At 36.7% G+C, this 23,220-nt stretch overlaps 2 protein-coding genes across 2 annotated transcripts; both read right to left on the reverse strand.

Annotated features, from left to right (window-relative positions):
* Nucleotides 1-14,593: 14,593 nt before the first annotated feature.
* Nucleotides 14,594-17,266, reverse strand: LOC116733179 (macrophage mannose receptor 1-like). Its single transcript, XM_032583964.1, has 4 exons — nt 17,263-17,266; nt 16,699-17,094; nt 16,248-16,604; nt 14,594-15,313 (listed from the first exon to the last, which is right to left on the reverse strand). Exons 1-4 carry the CDS (start codon nt 17,264-17,266, stop codon nt 14,952-14,954), a joined length of 1,119 nt encoding a protein of 372 aa, XP_032439855.1. The 3' UTR covers nt 14,594-14,951.
* A 1,917-nt stretch (nt 17,267-19,183) lies between these two features.
* On the reverse strand, nt 19,184-21,460 carry LOC116732377 (C-type lectin lectoxin-Lio3-like). Its single transcript, XM_032582499.1, has 3 exons — nt 21,288-21,460; nt 20,837-21,193; nt 19,184-19,903 (listed from the first exon to the last, which is right to left on the reverse strand). The coding sequence occupies exons 2-3, from the start codon at nt 21,090-21,092 to the stop codon at nt 19,542-19,544; spliced, it is 618 nt and encodes a 205-aa protein (XP_032438390.1). The 5' UTR covers nt 21,093-21,193; nt 21,288-21,460; the 3' UTR covers nt 19,184-19,541.
* Nucleotides 21,461-23,220: the final 1,760 nt, after the last annotated feature.

Genomic DNA, 23,220 nt, shown 5'->3' on the forward strand with positions numbered 1-23,220 from the left:
GAAAGATCAATACGACTTGCTTATGTTGCTACCCAATGTGAAATCGATTGACTTTTTTTTCCCAAAATTTGTTTTATCTGCAATTTTACATTTAACTGAGCTGTTTTACAACGTACAAATGCCACAAAAAACAAAGCTACACCACAAAATCCCAAATTTAGATCTATTTTGTTTTCCAAATACAATTTTCAAAACAATTGTATTTTGTTGGAGATGTTCTTTACTTTTAATTTTGAAAACTAGTTTGAAATTCAGACTTAACACTTTTTAAAATGAGTCTGTATAGGAAGTTAAACCGTAACTCAACTTTATTTATTTTTATTTTCCAGAACTGTTGACAATACATGGGCTTGTAGTGTTTTCTACATCAATAAAAAACAGGAAGATCCTCCTGTGCGTTGTCACTGACCATAGTAAAAATAGGATCAGGGCCCCCTACCCTACGACTCTATTCCTTTTTTGTCCAAGCAAGAATCGATTTCAGGAACACCAGCCAAATGCCATCCCAATGATGCCAAAAACTCACTGGTCGACTTCTATTCAAAAACGAGCTAATATTTAAGATTTCAACAATGTGCTACAGGTGTAGGTGTTACAGGAAACCAAGAATTGCGTATTTCACCTACACTGAAGCAAAAACAAATACTTGCTTGATTGTGGCTAATGTTCTACATTGTCCTTTAACAAACAGGTTTTGGTAACAAAAAAAAAAAAAAAAGCCCAACTAACTAAAAAAAAAACCAACGTTACAATAACTTTGAGTGCCCATTAACAGGTGGAGATTTTTTTACTTTTTTTGCAGTGTGTTCTCTATAGCCCTGCTATAATTAGACTCGCTGTCAGGCTTTGAATACCCGACTTGCAGACAAAGCCTTTGTGCTCCAGCTGAAGCCCCTCATTGCACCCACGCTGCTGGAAGAAGAAGAAGAAGTCAGGTACGTCTTCGGTGATCCAAAATTGAAATATCAACCTTTTATGTTCTGCTTGGTGCAAAAGGAAAGAACAGAATATGTTTAAATTTTTTATAGGTTTTGAAACTCGGACTTTGCTGAAACGGTTTGAAATACTGACATGGTGATGAGAAGGTTTCCATAGGAGACTTTATATCTTTGAGAAGGAATTGATATTCACCCTACCTCATTGCTTTATCTCATTAAGTTATGCAGACATTTGTCATATGCCTTATCACATGTCCTAGTCTCAACTGCAAGACCTGCGTGACTTCATTTTCGGTAACCACCCATTGGAGTCTGCTAAGGGCCCCTGCAGACATCCAGGTGCAGATCGAAAAGGTCAGCTTTGCTTGGACGCAGTAGCAGTGGATACAAAAACTGAATTCATATTCTGTTGACAAACCAGAAATCTGTTCTTCTCCTGTACTGAGTAGACCGTTTTTAAGTAGGTGTATAAAGAAGATCCTCATTACTTATCTAACTATATTTAACATATTGGCTTCTTGAAGTATGTTACTGAGTTAAATCGGAGCACAAGGAGTCATTTCGTTGGTACTGCTTGTGGTTTGCTGTAGCAGTTTCTTTCTTAGTTGGGATTTTTGAAGACCTGACCTAGAAACAAAACAAACAAGTACACTAAGAAATAATCCTGTAAGATACTGGCAGCTACAGATGCCAGTATTTTCCTGTAAATGTGTCATATTTTATTTTGACAGTAGACAACTGTTAAGGTAAATAGAGTATATTTACTGTAAAAAAAAAAAAAGGTAAAATACTGTTGAATTTAGCTGCCAGTAAGTTATTGTAAATTTACATGTTTAATACGGTAATAAATTTTAAAAATCAATCACTGTTAAATGCAGCGGTGAAACTAAACAGTAAAATACTGGCGTCTGTAGCTACCAGTATTTTGCTGTTTATTTATGTTGCTGGGATCAGGCACAGTTGTCTTTGCAAAAAAAAAAAAAAGGTTTTATTTACGTTGACAGTTGACACAAATAACTCGCGTTGTCTCACTCGGTGCCTAACACGCCTCAGCAGAGCGCAGCGGTGCACTGACTAGCAAAAAACGCACGTTCAAGGAACACAGGTAAACAGTAGCATTCAATGACATCTAGGAAATATCAGTACTGCTGATTAAGGCAGGAGACAGACAGACAAACTAAGTTCTGAAAGAATGAACAAACTACAATGAAAACTGGACTTATTATAATAAACCAAACAAATTGGGTGGGGTATCTGTGAACTATAATACACATCAACAGCATATTCATATGTGATCTGACTGTGATAAATTTGGTGTCTCTCACATTTAGTTTCACTACTCCGTGCATTTCATCAGTAAGCTGCTGCAAAAAGAGGAACGTTGAGCAGTCTTAGTTTGACAGTAGAACAGAAGTTCAGAAAGTGCCGCAGTTGGTGCAGTTTTAAAATGCATGACCAAGGATTCAAGGGCTGGTTATTGTCATACCGCCTTGCTCGTTTGTGGTTACAAAATTCCAACAAAGGTCCCAGATTAAGAAATTTACTACACAAAATTGTTTTAAAAATAAACAATAAGTAATGTATAGATATGCATGTGTGAAGCTGTATTTGGTGCAGCCTGAGTTCAGGAGTCTGATGGCTGAAGGGAAGAAAATGTTCCTCAGCCTGGTGGTTTTGCTCTGGATGCTCCTCAGCCTCCTGCCTGAGGGGAGCAGCTGGAGGAGAGCTTCTGCACCAGGGTCTGTGGGACGATGGTGTTGAAGGCTGAGGAGAAGTTCAAAAAGAGCAGACGTATGCAAGAGTAATCGTAAATGAACTAATTTACTAGTAATGATCATTAAGTTATATCACATAATAGAGGTTAAGATAACATTCTTTAGAACATATATTTTTTAATCAAAGGCACGGTTATGTACAAATCATATTCAATTATATGATTGTCGCCGGGGCATCTTGTCCCGGAAGTATGGCGCTGCGTACTCTTCCTCTTGCCCATATATGGAAGACGCTGTGGCAGAGCGCTGCTGGTTCGTTAGCCAGACAGGTAATCAGCATTTACATTTAAAAGCAGGTCGATCGCTGAGGAGATCAGATCAAAGGCTGATGATTCGTGCAGAGCTAACATACAGGGCGCCGTCGACTGGTTTCACTTTAGAGAAGGTTGGCCTGCTACTGTTTCAGTTTTAGTTTTAGTGTAGGATTTCTTTTTTTGGATAGTTATTATTGATCAAAAGTATTTTATTTATTTTTTGGTTTTGTTTAAGGAAGGGGAGTTTTTATTGTCTAGCCCTCTGGCTTGTTTTAAAAAAGGACCTTTGCTGTCCCTGAGTCCCAAGCTGTTTTATTTAGATGGAGGAGACCAGTGGACAGGGAGTTTTTCTTTTCTTTGCTGTATTCACCAGGGATTTTTGTGTGAGTGTGTTTTGTTGAGGAACACTTAGGTGTATTTAGTTATATTTGTGTTTTCCTTATTATTATTCCTCCCCCAAGCAGTCTAACTTTATTCAATTGGGTTTTAAATATGTTTTTCCTCTATAAGGTTTCCAGGGCCAGCATAGACTCCTAGTTTTACTGTGGTCATTTTTGTACAATAAAATAAACTGACTATTTTTGCCCATAGGCATTTGTGAATTCAATAAACTGTATTTAATTTGCAACAGTGCCTCTGGTAATTTTTACAAACTTATCTGATCTGGTGAAAAGAGGATTTAAGGTTCTCCACACATAACAGAAACTGCACCCAAGGTCACATGAACAATAATAATCAGAGCACATTGCCAGGCCTCAGGGATTCGGCTACAAAAACATAGTCTTTCAATGTTAAGAATTAGTTATGACTTCAAAAACAGTGTTACGAAAATGGAAGAATTACAGGTTTAGTGACTCAAACTCAGTTTAAATAATTTCTTGCAGTCTTTAAGGACTGAAAAATAACGTTTGTGAGAATTTGGTTTTCTGTGTGTCTATTTAGTTCCTGTGTTGTCTCGTCTGCCCCTGATTACTTTTAGCTGTGTCTCCTGTTCCCTGATTACACCTGGTGTGTTTAATCCCTCCTGTGTCCACTGCTCCTTGTCGGGTCCTTGTCTTGTGTCGGATGTCGGCCTCCCCAGCGCCTGTTTTGAGTCTTTCCAGTTGCTACCAGTGTCTGAGCTCCGAGCTTTATTGCTCCCAGGACTTCTGTACAGCTTGCTTTCATCATTAAATCACATTAAGGACATATCAGTTAGACTTTAAATGATTTGGAAACAGAATTATTTCAAAGAAACAAACAACCTGAAATGACAGTAAAAGCCCATCGTGTTTATGATCAGGGTAGAAACATGTGCCTCGTTGTCTGCAGTGTTTTCAAAACAAAATCTTGGGACTCGTTTTACCGCTGAATAAGCTGCAAAGTCCTCATCTTGATTTTGGAGATTGAATGTGTTGAAAGTGACGAGCGCTGCTGCAAGTCTTGTCGCAAATGCTGACCGGAGCTCCTCAAAGATGGCGTGGCGTTCAGCGCTGAATCATCCATCCGACCACTAGTTGGTCATTGCTCTACGATGGGCAGAGAAAAAAGTTTAGTTCTATTTTTCCTCAAACATTTTATAGATTCCATACTTTCACACATCATAGCTGAATTAATTTCAGGTTCGACATTGAAAATTATTTCACTTTCATGTTAATGACAGAGCCTTCCAGTCTTCTTTCATGTGTAATTTTTTTAATATTTTTTTTTTTAGAAGAATCATGTTATTATAGAAAAAAATCAACATGAGCAAAACAGGTAAATCCTGGTCATTCTTTCTACTTGCACGTCAGACGAGGCCTGAACCTGACTGACAAACTTAGCCTGGTTTCAACATCTGCTGCTGTTGCCTGCATAGCATGGATAAGTGTGTATTGGAAGAACAGTATGCATATGCAAAAATGGACAAAAGTTGTAATATTTACCTGCAATGATTTCCCACCAGTTATCAACATTAGGCCTAGCTAACGCTAGCTTGAATTCACAGCTATGGGAAGATGCAAGATAAAAAAAATAATGTGGTCGTGTATTGTTTTTGTATTAGACAGACCTTAGGCACAAAATTCTCGTGCTATAGCTAAATATTACAAATAAATGATTAACTTTCCACTTTAAAATCCCTCCTACTTGACTGTGACCCAAGACGTGTGGTTATCCAAAGTAAAATCAATGACAGATGACATAACAGCACAATCTCTGGTCCAAATTCACTCATTCGTTTATGCAAAACCATAAGTTAAATTATCCAGAGTGATTTTATTTACCCTTTTGATGCTTTAAAATTGGAGGATGAATGCTGATTGTGAAAGTTACAAATATTGAAGAAAACTGTCCACCCAAGAAAAAATACTGTGTCACACTGTTATTTTACACTAGTTTGCTGGCAGTTATCATTCTTAATTATAACAACAAAAAAATACATCAAATAACAGTCTTCTACCGTACTTTAACAATAACAGTATGTTACTGCTAGAATTCTGCCGTAGATTTACAGAAATTTCTAAGAGTGTAATTGAATGGCTGGTTTGCTACGTAAAGCTTAAACAAATTTAGCAAATCTTTAGTTTTAAGTGTATGGTCATATACTTTTGTCTCCTCTTTTCTTAGTGTGTTCAGGCTAAAAGATTCAAACAGGGGCCTGTAATTATCTCTTCAGACTGAGTCTATTTCTCCAGTGCAGACTCTGGAAGAGTTCATTTCATGATTGGGAGTGTTTTGTTGTTGACTTACAATTTTAAAAAAAACACTTGTTGCATGTTTGATGGTTGTGCAGGAGTCTCCACTTCTACTGCTTCTGGGTCAAAGATGTGCTGTTGTACAGCCTCTCCTCTGTCTGCTGCAAACATCTTCACGCGTACAAAGCGTGAGTGTAGAGTTGAGTCGGGGGCGGGGGCCAGCGGGAAACCGTTCCAGTTAATTCCAAAACATCTTACTTCACAGTGAGTTTCTTTTAATCTTCCTGTTACAGTTTCTCCCACTCTCTCTGACTCACGCTGCACTCCCTGTGCTCTCGACTTGTCTGCTGTTGATGTGTTTGTTCATGAAAGCATGGCTCATTATCCTGAACCAAATCTTTATGACAGCAAGGGTCATAAAGGTCCAAACAAAGGTCCACATCACAAGTCAGCTTCCTGTGGCTGAGCAGTGGCTAGCGCTAGCTTGTTGTCTTGTTTTGTAAATTCGGTGCGCTCTGCTTTTCTTCTACTCCAGCCCTCAAGCTCCGGTATTCTGCATACTTTAGCTCTTTCCCGGGTTCCTCATAAACGGATCAAAATTTTTATTTCTTAGCAGGTCTCAGTAGAACTTTGACATGCTGAGGAGCTAGTTGGACCCTTTGAATCATCTCTGTTGGAGCCGTGACAACTAAAACTAGCAGGACACCGGCCCGGTCGATGAGGAATGAGCTTGCGGCCATCTGCCTGTAAATGTGTGAATGACTGAATGTAAAGTGAAGAGCTTTGGAGTCCTCTGGACTTGATGAAGCGCTATACAAGTACAGGCCATTTTACACATTACTGTTTAACTTTTATCTCATCTAACAAGAAGATTCAAGTTCCTAACCAGGCCTGGTGCCAGAGCTGGTTCTTAACTGGTTGTTTAAAGGAACCAGTAATCCTCTATCAAAGATGCTCTAAGCTTGCTGAAAACACTTTAACTCCTGTTTTCCAGCTCTGCTGATGTGGATAAGAGCTCACCAGATCAGGACTGTGATGCATTCCTGAACACCACTGACTACGTAACTTTAATCTGATTATTGGACTGTAATTAGTAAAGTGTTAGATTACGCATTACCAGGGGTCAGGTGACGCGTTGATGACACCGTGGTTTGACATTTCTGCTCAAGCTATTTATGGATCTGTCAGGTTTCCGACATATGTCCCGCCCAATGATAAACTTGAAACTTGTCCCTACGCCCTTGCAGCATTGGAATAGTGAAATATTGACATCATATTTAATCCCTAATGGAAGGTGTTCAGATGTTTATGTCAAAAACTTCTTTGTTCTGACTCAAGATATAATGTTATGTTTTGGGAATCAAATCTTGATTAATAATAAATGTGCATTTTAAAGAAGGTTGAAGACGACAGAAATTATGCAGCCAAGAAATGTTGAGCTCATTGCCTCAAATTTCCTCTTTTGAGTTTTAAAATTATCTTGCTAAATTGACACTTTTTAAATTTAATTTCTTTGTTAATTTGCATCTTCAATTGGGTAAATATATGAGCAGTATAGAGTAATGTGCAAAAATGCATAGGACACCGTATTGAGCAGAATATTTTTCTGAATATTTACTGTTTACATTGCTCAATGGAAACATTCTTCAAGACACCATCATAATCTTAATCGCTACTGAGAATCTTTTATCAACATACCCAAACCCTCCAAAGTTAGGGTTAGGGTTTTTGCTGCTTTATTATTTCTGAGCCCTCCCGCGTTGTCAAGGAATGGGGTCTGGCTGGTTCGCACAGACCCCGCTTGCGCTTTTACGAGACTTTTGTGTGTGTGTGTGGTTTTGGGAACTGACTGTCTGACAGGACACCCAAATCGCTTGTCCGTTGTCCGACCGTGACATCTGCAGCTCTCCTCCTGAGCATTAGGCTTAAACTCTGGGAGGGTTGAAGAACATTTGTAAATATTATATTAATCCTTCACGGCTTGGAGTAAAAACATATAAGCAGCAATAATAACATGGCTGCCATGTAAAAAATGAAATCTACTTTGTGGTCAAAATGTTTCCTCTTCCCAATTTCAACTCAAAAAGATCATCTCTCATCATGTCAGGTTCCATGACTCTGTGCTGTTCTACATTTATTAACAAGTTCAAATTTATGTAACTAATTTGTATTCAAATATGTCTACAGTTTACAAAAAATACATAATAAAAACCTAATAAGTCAGTACATTTTTAGTCAAGTATTGTCTTTATTGCTTTCAAACATATTTAAACATGATATTTTATTATAGTGACCATTAGAACAGGAGCGCAATCTAAATAGAAAAAATACAAACAGTAGAAATCAAAACATCAAATCCAAAGCAAGTTGTATGTTTTGTGTTTTTTTCCCCTTTTAGTAAATTTTTCTTTGATTAGGTCAGAATAGACTTTACTATATTCCTTGACTGAAAATAATTTACATATGACATAAGTAAAATAAAACAAAAACATAAATTGTTTCATTATTTAACTGCCTCGTATCAGACTTCAAACATCACTTATTCTCCTCGCCTATTCTTAGAACAGATGAAGTTAAACTTCTCTGTATAATTTCTTTTAAACCATTTGTATTCTCCTCTGTATTCTTGCTGTATCTGACCATCTCATCACTGACCCAGAACCACAAATCCAGAGTGCAGGCGTAGCTCAGCCCGATCCAGACATGATCAGTTGAAGCAAACTGAACGTTTTGCTGCACAATTTTAATGCAAAGAAACAAAACAAAAGTCAAATCCTGCATTCTGTATGTTTGATGTTTAGAATAATCAGGGGTTGTTACTTTAAAGAAAGTTTGTGCAAGAAAAGCACCCTTAGTGACTCCTTTTAAATATTCCTGTTGTTTTTGTTTTGTTGTTTTATGTTTTACAGAAAAACAATCAGGCTTTGTTACTTATTTGGACAAATTTGGTCTTACTACAAACCTTTAGTCAGTAGTATTTACACAGATACAAAGTGAAATCTTTGTTGATCCTAAGTTGAGTTTTAAATAGCAATTTTTCTCTTATTCATTTTTATTCAATGTTTAGAGTTTTGTAAGAACATCTCACCACCATAACAGATTAAATGTTTTTTCTTGTCACAGTTCTCATTCTTCCATCTGCCTCCATCATCAAACACAGTCATGACACATTGACCACTGTTGACTATCTGATTGTCAAACTGTAGATTTCAGTGTCTGAAGGAGGAACTGTTTCCGTCTGACCACCTCCAGGTGTCTCTGAACAGACCAATAAAAATGTATCTTGAATTTGCAGTCATTAAATTTAACCCCTTGCTCACTTCTCCATTCGTTCCACTGATCAGGTCTGTGTGTTTATCTCTGCAGTAACTCTGAGCTTCCAGCCAGGTCTTCATATCTTTAATCAAGAAATATTTCTGTGATGAGTCATTTTCTGTGAAGTAAACAAGTCAGAGCACAAAACACTTTCACGTGTGAGTATTAATACAGACATGAATGAGAGGATTTTGACAAACACAGAGGACTATTATTATCTCACCATGATAGCAGGTAAAATTGTGCTTTTCATTACAGGATAAATCTGCCCACTTGAGAAAAAGAAGGGGAACTTTTCCATATAATCCCACAGTTTGGGCCTTCAGATCCAAGATTATTTGGTTCATCTGCTGCCCAGCTTGTCTCACTTTTATTGAACTCCACCCCAGGCAGAGACCAGTACCATGTTCTATTTACGTTTCTTTGGTCATACAGACCAATCCAAACTTCCTTTATATCTCCTAGTGAGACACTGATGAGTCTCTTCATGTCCTTCATGTTAGTCACTGTGGCCAGGTCAGTGTGTTTCTCTCTGCAGTACTGCTGAGCTTCAGTCCAAGTTTTTTCCTCACTAACATAGTTTCAGAATCATCTGAAACTATCAGATGATTCTGAGCTAAAGACAAAACAAAAACAAACTTGTTTTGTGTTATTCACAAGACAGTTTAATGCTTAGTACACCATCACCAAACTCTTGTTCTCATCCACTGATTTTATGAGGGCACATTAAACTGCCCTCATAAAATCTCTAATACTATTTTAGGTAAAATCTCAATAATATTTCTTTAGAGAAACTCACCCATTACAGTAAGAAGAAACAGAATCCACTGCATATTTACTTTGTCCATCTACTTTGCTTAGACATGAACACTAAAGAAAAAAAACCCATCAAATAATAAATGTAATTTCCAGAAATACCTTTCTAATAATATAATATAAAACATACAATGATAAAGACAAACTTAAATCTGGTTATGTCCGTTCACATGGATTCAAGATGATCCAACAGCTTGATGTTTGGTTGTAGACCGTCCTCAGTGAAATGTTCAATGCTTGACACTGATCTCTTGTTTTAGCACCTAGACTCTATTTGAATATTCAAACCATAAAGGAACCTGATATGCTGATGTTTACATCCTGGAATCCAATACTACTGTCACTCCACAGGTAGATCACAGTCAGCTTAGACTCCATTAATAATTTTCCAAATTATCAATTTTGTTTTCATCATTGTATTATTTCACATCAGAAAGATGAGGCCTGATCCACTGTAACACAATGTTCTCATTTTTTCTACATCATTCGACCCAAGTTATCTTGTTCCAGTTTCCATTGAATTTTAGTATTTTTTAATCTGTGATTTAATGATTGTGACAGTAAATGTCGTTCCAGTAGCTGGTTGGACATAAACACAAGAAAAGTACAAGAAAAGTAGACGTGCTAATGTTTTTTATTCTCAGTTTGTTATTTATGAAAAGTTGTTTTACAAATATAAACAAGTTTTATTAGTAAGGTCAATACTGACTTTTTTAAATTTCCAAATAAGGTAATAATCATTCACTATAGGAGCTGAAGCTTGTTTTTATTAGAGAAAATCCATACATCAGTCAGGACAGGCTGTCTGAATCAGGGAAGAACCCTGAAGCCATGGTAACTGAGCTGTAACCATGACGATCAGACTGCAGGCTGGAGGTTCTTCTGGTTTTCTTCCTGATCAGTCTAACAATGGCTGATCAGGAGCTGCTGCCTGATGGCATCAATGGGCCGTTGTCATTCATGTACAGAGACACACAGCAGGAAACGCATGCAAAGCTGAAAGAGGAAACCCAGAGTACTTCTGTGTTTACAGCGAACCAAAGTTACAAAGTTACAGTTCTTTTCATTCCTAACTTTACTGCACTGGTAGCTCTTAACTCAAATGGCTACAAGGATCATGTGCAACTGGCTTAAATTAAACCAGTTTAATTTAGCTTAAACTGGTTTAAAATAATAAGAAATAAGAAAGTTCATAAAGCACAAAAAGCCTGAAGGATTTTTTGTTCATCAAACAATGCTGTTAAGCAATATTTAAAATCAAAACAATGAGAATGTTTCAACTCATTCCATATTTTTATGTTGTTTTATTTAGTCTCTCATCCAGCAGCGTCTCTCTCAGTGAGTCCTGACAGAGAGCAACACTTCACCTCTGAGTCTGTGCCACTGAACTGTGGAGGAAACTCTGCTGAGTGGAGAGTGAGGAGGTTTTCACAATCAGGTCACCTGACCGTCTCTGCTCTGACTGAAATGACTGGTTCCTCATGTACCATTAACAGTCGGTCTTCCCCTAAAGCAGTGATAGAAATCACTGATAGAGGGGATTTCTGACATGGACCTCACTAAGATATTTTTGAAGTAAAAATATTTGGTCAGTTCAGATGAGGGAGTTCTCACGAGTCCTCTTCTTCATTTTTGTTTAAACTTCATATAATATGTATAATTGTAGTGTAAGCAAATAATTATTATGTGTTTCCGAGGAAGGCTACTATCAGAAAAGGTGTGTGAAAATACAAAAGCATAATTATTTAGGCATTTAATCACAACTAAGGATATGTTTCTGCATTCCCTCAGTGTTCTCACACAGTTTGGCTGATAGATGAACAGTTTTGATGAAAGGAAAAATCTCCCACAGGAAAACACCATTAAACTTTATAAGCAACCCTCCCCCCAATGTTTTAGGAAAAACTTGCATGTATGTTCAATGACATACTGTAATATACTGTCATATAACTATTCCAACATATAGTAGCTGGTATGCTAATCTCACATGCTACACACAACGCTGTTAGCTTAGTGCTAATGTCTAGGAAAAAGTCAATTCATTGTTCATAGTTAGCATTGGTGCAATAACAATAGACTTAAGAATCAAATATTAACATATGCAATTATGACACAAGTGACTGACCTAAAATGAACCAAAATGACCCACAAGAGGGCGCTGTTTACTGTGAGGACAGCAGCAGGTAGGCAGCAGGAGTAGAGTTTGCAATAAAATAAGAATTATCATTGAATAATTGACATTAATAGATATGTTATCACTTAATGGTGTAATAATGGAAAGAATATTAGTATTTTTACATGTGTTCTCTCTCCATTTACATGAGCATTGAGTAGAGTGCTTGTGTACGTGTTCCACACAAACATTTGGAAATTTTAAGAAAAGGTCCAAAAATGTAAATCATCCTGAGTCGAGAGCAGCAGGCGAGGAAACCGTGTTTCTGTCTGTTCTGCTTCAAAGGAACATGCATGAAGCAAATGAGCTGACATGAAATAATTCAGCAAAGTAACACTGCAGCTTTTCTCTGGTGCAAATTCTAGACGCCTCAGGCACATGCTATTTGGTTTAAAAAAAAAAAAAAAGTCTAATCAAATACTGAGTTTCTGATCATCTGATTAACAGTCATTTAATATTTAAAAAAAAACATCAGATGGATCAAAATAAAAAGTTAAGTGTAAATTTTGGTATTTTAAGGACTAAAATAAAAAAAATTAACTCATTTTTGTTACTGTATAAGTAACAAAAAATAAGAAAATGCAGTAAAAGAAAATTTCTCCAAATCAGTTTTTTTTTTCCAATAGTAAAAACTTTTGACACTTCAACAAAAACTGCAGGTGTGTTTTGTGTCCGGTGAATTTTTGGTTAAAACATGTTTGTGTTTCACTCAGTGGGTAGAGAAGTAAAGTAACTGTAACTAGTTATTACCCAACTCTTCAAACCGCACTGTGCTTGATGTGCACAGGTGCTGTGAGGGACAATAGTGTTCCTCATTTTGTACTTAAGCTATTTGGATCAGAGCAGATGAATGTGTGTAAAAGGTAACATTAATGGTGGCTTGAGAAAAAAACCTGAATTGTTTGAGAAATGTCAACTTATTAGTCATGTACATTAGTCATGTAGTGGAGCTGAAATGCATTTTTTTTGATCTACCAAACTATGTGTTGAATAATTGATATACCTCTGGAAGTCATGAGTCAAGAGAATGAAGACCATCACAAGTTGATGTTTGTGTGAAGTTACAAAGCACTTTGTTGTGGTTTGTCTTGTCACCTCAGCTGTGCCTGGTTCTAAAAACTTTCTCTCTTTCTGCACCAAAGACGCAACAATTTTGTGTCCCGATGACATAATGAACGTAGGCGCAGACAGCAGATTATTTCCGTCACTGCCCGTTGGGTCACTTGCATTGTCTCTTTTACATTTTTCTCGGAGTCAGATTGTGTTTTTTGGGGCTTTTGAATGGGGAAAAAAAACGAGTAATTTGTTGCTGCAGCAGAAGAGCCAAACCTCTACATCTATAAAATGAGGTAGAGGAGGAGTTCACCCAGATGGTCTCGTTAAAGTATTCTGAATCGACATTATATTGGTGACATCAGAGAGATTTCTCAGTATAATGGCTCATGCTCAGCTTACCTGAGTGTGAGAGGGGCCTCTCATAGTTTTTTTTGCAGTAGTTCAGTTTAGTCTTTATTTGAGATGACTAAATATGGTGCCATCTGCTGGTCAATGTTTAACATTGCACTGTCCCATCATACATTTACCACTAATGAGACTAATGAAGTATTATCTCAAAAACACACACACACCTTGTTTCCTCATTGTCTAAAGTTCAATCAGTTTCTTGTTTTACGTCAGTTAAAATGAGCAAAATTGCTTCATTTTGCTCAATGTCAAAACTAATGACAGAAAGAGCACGTTAGAAATGCATTTATTAATGTGTTCAAAATGAGACGTTTACATATAATTCCTCAGTATTTAATAGCATGAAATTTGAACATCATATTTGCTTTCAGTATAACCCTTATACTGAAAGCAGAGAAATGTGCACATGTGCAAGCTAATTACAAACTGCACAGTAAATTTCGCAGTGTTAAAACTCATTGACTCTTTCAGAGCTACAACAGACTGAGTAAAATGCAAATTGGTTTGCACATCCTCGCACCAAGTTCAGTGCGTCAAATCTAGCTTACTGTGTTTTTACTGTTACTGGTGCATAAAAAAACGCTATTTAAAATGAACAAACAAGTAAAATAAACAAATAAATCCTGGTGATCCACCAGTCTTATAATACATGCTGCTTTATTATCGTTTATATTTGAGAAGAGAATGTTTTTTTTTACTAACAATTGATGTTTTGATATGTATTTAATAAAAGCTGAAATGTTTTATTTAGTGTTAGTCTGTGTGGCCAGGTCAGTGTGTTTCTGACTGCTGAGCTTCAGTCCAGGTCTTATTCTCATTAATGTAGTGAAACTCATAGAGCTGACAGTCCATCAGATGATTCTGAGCTAAAAACAAAACAAAAACAAACTTGTTTTAAATCACATTCAATTTGTTGTTTAGTTGCTAGGTAACATAATTTATGCAACAATAATAACTTATGTCCAATTTAAATTGTGGGCAGGGGGTGAAGGGCGAAATGTTTGCTCTTCCCAATTTCAGCTTTTCATCAGAAGTCGGGAGAATTTTACAGAAACATGTGAACTAAAGACAAGAAGCCAAAATGAAAAGTTTTCTTATCAACTTCTACGACTCTCTGCTGGTCCACATTTATTAACACGTTGTATTCAGTGTGGCAGTAATCCACAAAACCACGTCTTAAACCTAATGAAGAAATAAGCCAATACATTTTTGGTGATTATTTATTGCCTTTTTGCTTCGATACATAGAGTATTTAACATGATAGTTTAATATATGGAGCAATAACAAGTGAGCGCTCTGGATAGCATAAGAATATATACATGGATATTATTAGATCACATTAAAAACAAGTATTATGTTTTTTTATCATTCTTTCTTGCAGTTAGGGTTAGGATAGACATATTGCTTTGAGTCAACATATTTTACGTGCCACACATGGCTTATGACGTAAAGCAGAACAAAATCCAAACAATGTGACCTACAATGTTCAAACATTTCCTTTTCAACATATATCAGCATTCATATACAGCCTGTTTGAGAGTAAGTGTTATATAATACATCACTTATTCTCCTGGAGGATGTTTAGAACAGATAAAGTTAAACTTCTCTGGATCGTTTTTCTTAAACCACTGATGTTTTCCTCCCGTCTCCATGGCTCCAGACATGTCACAGTCGTCCATCGGTCCATCTTGGTTCCAGTTCTCGTAGCTGACCACCTCGTCACTGACCCAGAACCACAAATCCAGAGTGCAGGCGTAGTGCAGACCCGTCCAGACAAAAGGAGTTAAAGCAAACTGGGCTATTTGCTGGACCAATCTCTGCTCATCAGAGTCGGTGATGGTGACCAGGTCATGGTGGTTCTCTCTGCAGTAGTTCAAAGCGTCCTCCCAGGTTTTATTTTCTTTGATCAGGATCACTGTACTTTCTGTTGAAATAAGGAAAACAAACATCTTATCTGTAGCTTTACTCAGGCCGTTATTGTGGACTAATAGTTTATCACTCAGTTTATCCATCCTTCTTAAAGGGTTAGTATTATGTGTTTTCTAGGTACATAGTGTCATTTTATAGCATAATCAAGTAACTATGTTAACTTGAGTTGTGATAATAATGTTTTATGGAAAAGATAACTTTTAGAAATTTTACATAACAATTTAATGCCTTAAAATTGAGTCTCTGTCTCTTTAAAAATTCCTGCTCGTTCTGAAACTCCGCCTTCAGGAAGTCATCACAGAATGGCTCCTCTATTAACCCTTTAGCATTCTTTTAATCCGCTTTTCACTGAGAAGTGGCTCGTATAATGAACTCAGAAATGTGCTGAGTTCATTGTTGCTAATTGCTGTTGGCTAGTCTGAAGGAGCTGAATGAAGGAGTTGTGGGGGAGCACCAAATTGTTGCTACGGGAGATTAAGGAATTTCTAAAACATGCATGGAGAAACAAGGTAACACTTCAAGTATGTTTTTGATGAGCAAATAGCATTATAGAATTATGTCAAATAGATTTTACATAACACTGCCCCTTTAAGAAAGTCTCTGAAATATGTGTTTCATTTGAATACCAATAATGGATCAGACTTTAATTTCATTAATAATCACCATGACACCAAATTCAATTTTTAGATATAAGTGGAACCAAACATTTGCAGGAAAAAACTTTAACAATAAGAAAGAAGGATTTGGTTTAAAATAGAACAATTTTAAGAGCCACAATTTTGAAAAAAAACCAAATCTAATTCAATATTTGTATGTATGGTGCTTATAAACCCAGAGAGGGCTACAGCAAAAAAAAAAAAAAAGGAAAGTGATCTTGCTCCCAATTGTTTGACCAGGAATGTGCATGCAAATAGAAAACAACATCTCACCACCATAACAGATGAAGGGTTTTCTTTCAGTACAGTTCTCATTCTTCCATCTGCCTCCATCATCAAACACAGTCATGGCACATTGACCACTGTTGATTATCTGATTGTTAAACTGTAGATTCCAGTGTCTGAAGGAGGAACTGTTTCCATCTGACCACCTCCAGGTGTCACTGAACAGACCAATAAAGATGTAGTCTGAAACTGAAATCCCTACATTTAAGCCATTGTTCATGTTTCCATCCTGTAGTTGCTTCATTCCACTGATCAGGTCTGTGTGTTTCTCTCTGCAGTAACTCTGAGCTTCTGTCCAGTTCTTTGCTTCATTAATCAAGTGGTATTTCTGTGATGAATTATTTTCTGTGAAATAAAGATATCAACGCACAAAATATCACATCTACGTCTTAAAACAAACATTAACGAGACATGTAGGCTAACACAAAGGACTACTCACCACTATAACAGATAAATGATTTCTTTTCATTACAGGATAAATCTCCCCACTGGAGAAAATTAGAGCCATCTTTCCATATAATCCCACAGTTTTGGCCTTCAGGTGGGAGATTATTTGGTTCGCTTGCTGCCCAGTTTGTCTCACTTTCATTGAACTCCACTTCAGGCAGAGACCAGTACCATGTTCTGTTACCGTGTGTTTGATCATACAGACCTATCCAAGCTTCCCTCTGATCTCCAGCTGAGATGTTGATGAGTCTCTTCATGTCCTTCATGTTAGTCACTGTGGCCAGGTCAGTGTGTTTCTCTCTGCAGTACTGCTGAGCTTCAGTCCAGGTCTTATTCTCATTAATGTAGTGAAACTGATAGAGCTGACAGTCCATCAGATGATTCTGAGCTAAAAACAAAACAAAAACAAACTTGTTTTAAATCACAGTGCGAGTCGGCTTTATGTGACGCAGAATAAAACTTTTCTTGTGTTACCATCCAATTGTTTTATGAGCCGACATTAAACTGCAATCATTTTAGATAAAGTATCAATAATATTATTTATGTATGAGCTTACCCATTACAGTAAGAAGAAACACATTCCACTGCATATTTACTTTGTTTTGTTTAGAGATGGTCACTAAAGAAAAAAAGCCAACAGCAAATATCTAATTTTCAGAAATCCCTTACTAATAATATATCTGCTCACATCGTTATTAAATACAAACTTAAAACTGGTTTTCTCCTTTTTATATGCAGTCAAAATGATCCAACAGCTTGATGTTTGGTTGTAGACCGTCCTCAGAGAAATGCTCAGTTCCTGATGCCGATTCTTGTTTTAGCACCTAGACTCTATTTGAATATTCAAACCTTAAAATAACATGATATGCTGATGTTTCCATCCTGGAATCCAAAACAGATGTAATGCCGTAAGTAGATGTCTGTCAGGTTATTTCCTAATCCAAATTTTCCAAAAGCTTATTTTTGTTTTCATGCTTTTACAGCTTACATCAAAAAGACAGACCCTGATGGGCCTCTGCAAAACATGAATATTTTGTCTTGTCATTTATTTATAGTTCAGTATAAATAAAATGGTAAATTCTTTCATCGTCATTTGGTCCAACTCAGCCTGTCTCAGTTCAACACACGTTATTTGGTTTATCTCTGTGACGCAGATATTCACAAATGTGATCAATTCTGATTATTTCATCATTGATCGTTTTCAGATTTCAGTGTTTTCATTATGTTTAAGCTGACAATATGATAGGGACATAAAAATAACGTTCAGCATTCTTACCACACCCTAAATGTTTCATCTTCCACCATGGCCATTAAATCATATTTCTTCTCCATCGTTTTCAACCAAATCAACCGATGCTGCTGCATCTTCTTCACCTTTCCTCTGTCCATCTTTACATATAGTGTGCAGAGTCAGTTTTAGATGTTGACCTGGAACAAGACTGCAGCTCGTTAAAACCGAACCTGTTCTCCTGACATTTCACACCGGTTTGCTCATAAGACAGGAATCATAATATAAGCCGACTGTGTTTTACTTCCTGTTGAAAATTCCTCATGTAGGGCTGCTGTTTAAAAAGTCAAACAAAATGCAAATCAGAGTTTACAGAGAGCCCTGGTGTACATCCAGCTTCCTTCTCTCGTCAGACGTCTTGTTTGTAGCTGCGGCATTTGAATAGTGAAACACCGAGATCAAATATATTCCCAAATGGAAACCTTAAAAAAAACAAAAACACAACTCGCAATATAATTGTATAGTTCGGAAAATTTATTTTCATGGGCTAAAAATGGAAGAAGACAGAAATTATGCAGCCAATAAATGCTAAGTTTTTGGCCCCAGATTTTCTGTTCTATGGCTTCTAATGTTAAATTGTTAAATTGACAAAACTGTAACGCTGGACTTCATTGTTGTACTTAAAACATCTGAGTCTTAATGGGATACAAAATGTATTGGACCAGGTGCTGAACAGAATATTTGACTGAAAATGTATTGAAATTCTTTCAGTTCCATCCAAATCAATATCCTCAATACAACAGCAAACAATGGACCTTGTATTAAACTGCAGTAGGAGACACATTGCAAATTGGAAACATTCTTCCAGCCACCATCTTTATCTTTATCTCTACTGGGAATTAACACATAAATATATCAAACACTGTAACCCTCTGATGTCTCCCCACCCTCAATGTTTAAAATTTGTTGTTTAGTTGCTAGGTAACATAATTTATGCAACAATAATAACTTATGTTCAATTTAAATTGTGGGCAGGGGGTGAAGGGCGAAATGTTTGCTCTTCCCAATTTCAGCTTTTCATCAGAAGTCGGGAGAATTTTACAGAAACATGTGAACTAAAGACAAGAAGCCAAAATGAAAAGTTTTCTTATCAACTTCTACGACTCTCTGCTGGTCCACATTTATTAACACGTTGTATTCAGTGTGGCAGTAATCCACATCTTAAACCTAACGAAGAAATAAGCCGATACATTTTTGGTGATTATTTATTGCCTTTTTGCTTCGATACATAGAGTATTTAACATGATAGTTTAATATATGGACCAATAACAAGTGAGCGTTCTGGATAGCATAAGAATATATACATGGATATTATTAGATCACATTAAAAACAAGTATTATGTTTTTTTATCATTCTTTCTTACAGTTAGGGTTAGGATAGACATATTGCTTTGAGTGAACATATTTTACGTGCCACACATGGCTTATGACGTAAAGCAGAACAAAATCCAAACAATGTGACCTACAATGTTCAAACATTTCCTTTTCAACATATATCAGCATTCATATACAGCCTGTTTGAGAGTAAGTGTTATATAATACAACACTTATTCTCCTGGAGGATGTTTAGAACAGATAAAGTTAAACTTCTCTGGATCGTTTTTCTTAAACCACTGATGTTTTCCTCCCGTCTCCATGGCTCCAGACATGTCACAGTCGTCCATCGGTCCATCTTGGTTCCAGTTCTCGTAGCTGACCACCTCGTCACTGACCCAGAACCACAAATCCAGAGTGCAGGCGTAGTGCAGACCCGTCCAGACAAAAGGAGTTAAAGCAAACTGGGCTATTTGCTGGACCAATCTCTGCTCATCAGAGTCGGTGATGGTGACCAGGCCATGGTGGTTCTCTCTGCAGTAGTTCAAAGCGTCCTCCCAGGTTTTATTTTCTTTGATCAGGATCACTGTACTTTCTGTTGAAATAAGGAAAACAAACATCTTATCTGTAGCTTTACTCAGGCCGTTATTGTGGACTAATAGTTTATCACTCAGTTTATCCATCCTTCTTAAAGGGTTAGTATTATGTGTTTTCTAGGTACATAGTGTCATTTTATAGCATAATCAAGTAACTATGTTAACTTGAGTTGTGATAATAATGTTTTATGGAAAAGATAACTTTTAGAAATTTTACATAACAATTTAATGCCTTAAAATTGAGTCTCTGTCTCTTTAAAAATTCCTGCTCGTTCTGAAACTCCGCCTTCAGGAAGTCATCACAGAATGGCTCCTCTATTAACCCTTTAGCATTCTTTTAATCCGCTTTTCACTGAGAAGTGGCTCGTATAATGAACTCAGAAATGTGCTGAGTTCATTGTTGCTAATTGCTGTTGGCTAGTCTGAAGGAGCTGAATGAAGGAGTTGTGGGGGAGCACCAAATTGTTGCTACGGGAGATTAAGGAATTTCTAAAACATGCATGGAGAAACAAGGTAACACTTCAAGTATGTTTTTGATGAGCAAATAGCATTATAGAATTATGTCAAATAGATTTTACATAACACTGCCCCTTTAAGAAAGTCTCTGAAATATGTGTTTCATTTGAATACCAATAATGGATCAGACTTTAATTTCATTAATAATCACCATGACACCAAATTCAATTTTTAGATATAAGTGGAACCAAACATTTGCAGGAAAAAACTTTAACAATAAGAAAGAAGGATTTGGTTTAAAATAGAACAATTTTAAGAGCCACAATTTTGAAAAAAAACTAAATCTAATTCAATATTTGTATGTATGGTGCTTATAAACCCAGAGAGGGCTACAGCAAAAAAAAAAAAAAGGAAAGTGATCTTGCTCCCAATTGTTTGACCAGGAATGTGCATGCAAATAGAAAACAACATCTCACCACCATAACAGATGAAGGGTTTTCTTTCAGTACAGTTCTCATTCTTCCATCTGCCTCCATCATCAAACACAGTCATGGCACATTGACCACTGTTGATTATCTGATTGTTAAACTGTAGATTCCAGTGTCTGAAGGAGGAACTGTTTCCATCTGACCACCTCCAGGTGTCTCTGAACAGACCAATAAAGATGTAGTCTGAAACTGAAATCCCTACATTTAAGCCATTGTTCATGTTTCCATCCTGTAGTTGCTTCATTCCACTGATCAGGTCTGTGTGTTTCTCTCTGCAGTAACTCTGAGCTTCTGTCCAGTTCTTTGCTTCATTAATCAAGTGGTATTTCTGTGATGAATTATTTTCTGTGAAATAAAGATATCAACGCACAAAATATCACATCTACGTCTTAAAGCAAACATTAACGAGACATGTAGGCTAACACAAAGGACTACTCACCACTATAACAGATAAATGATTTCTTTTCATTACAGGATAAATCTCCCCACTGGAGAAAATTAGAGCCATCTTTCCATATAATCCCACAGTTTTGGCCTTCAGGTGGGAGATTATTTGGTTCGCTTGCTGCCCAGTTTGTCTCACTTTCATTGAACTCCACTTCAGGCAGAGACCAGTACCATGTTCAGTTACCGTGTGTTTGATCATACAGACCTATCCAAGCTTCCCTCTGATCTCCAGCTGAGATGTTGATGAGTCTCTTCATGTCCTTCATGTTAGTCACTGTGGCCAGGTCAGTGTGTTTCTCTCTGCAGTACTGCTGAGCTTCAGTCCAGGTCTTATTCTCATTAATGTAGTGAAACTGATAGAGCTGACAGTCCATCAGATGATTCTGAGCTAAAAACAAAACAAAAACAAACTTGTTTTAAATCACAGTGCGAGTCGGCTTTATGTGACGCAGAATAAAACTTTTCTTGTGTTACCATCCAATTGTTTTATGAGCCGACATTAAACTGCAATCATTTTAGATAAAGTATCAATAATATTATTTATGTATGAGCTTACCCATTACAGTAAGAAGAAACACATTCCACTGCATATTTACTTTGTCTGTTTTGTTTAGAGATGGTCACTAAAGAAAAAAAGCCAACAGCAAATATCTAATTTTCAGAAATCCCTTACTAATAATATATCTGCTCACATCGTTATTAAATACAAACTTAAAACTGGTTTTCTCCTTTTTATATGCAGTCAAAATGATCCAACAGCTTGATGTTTGGTTGTAGACCGTCCTCAGAGAAATGCTCAGTTCCTGATGCCGATTCTTGTTTTAGCACCTAGACTCTATTTGAATATTCAAACCTTAAAATAACATGATATGCTGATGTTTCCATCCTGGAATCCAAAACAGATGTAATGCCGTAAGTAGATGTCTGTCAGGTTATTTCCTAATCCAAATTTTCCAAAAGCTTATTTTTGTTTTCATGCTTTTACAGCTTACATCAAAAAGACAGACCCTGATGGGCCTCTGCAAAACATGAATATTTTGTCTTGTCATTTATTTATAGTTCAGTATAAATAAAATGGTAAATTCTTTCATCGTCATTTGGTCCAACTCAGCCTGTCTCAGTTCAACACACGTTATTTGGTTTATCTCTGTGACGCAGATATTCACAAATGTGATCAATTCTGATTATTTCATCATTGATCGTTTTCAGATTTCAGTGTTTTCATTATGTTTAAGCTGACAATATGATAGGGACATAAAAATAACGTTCAGCATTCTTACCACACCCTAAATGTTTCATCTTCCACCATGGCCATTAAATCATATTTCTTCTCCATCGTTTTCAACCAAATCAACCGATGCTGCTGCATCTTCTTCACCTTTCCTCTGTCCATCTTTACATATAGTGTGCAGAGTCAGTTTTAGATGTTGACCTGGAACAAGACTGCAGCTCGTTAAAACCGAACCTGTTCTCCTGACATTTCACACCGGTTTGCTCATAAGACAGGAATCATAATATAAGCCGACTGTGTTTTACTTCCTGTTGAAAATTCCTCATGTAGGGCTGCTGTTTAAAAAGTCAAACAAAATGCAAATCAGAGTTTACAGAGAGCCCTGGTGTACATCCAGCTTCCTTCTCTCGTCAGACGTCTTGTTTGTAGCTGCGGCATTTGAATAGTGAAACACCGAGATCAAATATATTCCCAAATGGAAACCTTAAAAAAAACAAAAACACAACTCGCAATATAATTGTATAGTTCGGAAAATTTATTTTCATGGGCTAAAAATGGAAGAAGACAGAAATTATGCAGCCAATAAATGCTAAGTTTTTGGCCCCAGATTTTCTGTTCTATGGCTTCTAATGTTAAATTGTTAAATTGACAAAACTGTAACGCTGGACTTCATTGTTGTACTTAAAACATCTGA

Source organism: Xiphophorus hellerii, chromosome 14, assembly GCF_003331165.1.
Source record: "Xiphophorus hellerii strain 12219 chromosome 14, Xiphophorus_hellerii-4.1, whole genome shotgun sequence".
NCBI classification, from domain to species: domain Eukaryota; kingdom Metazoa; phylum Chordata; class Actinopteri; order Cyprinodontiformes; family Poeciliidae; genus Xiphophorus; species Xiphophorus hellerii.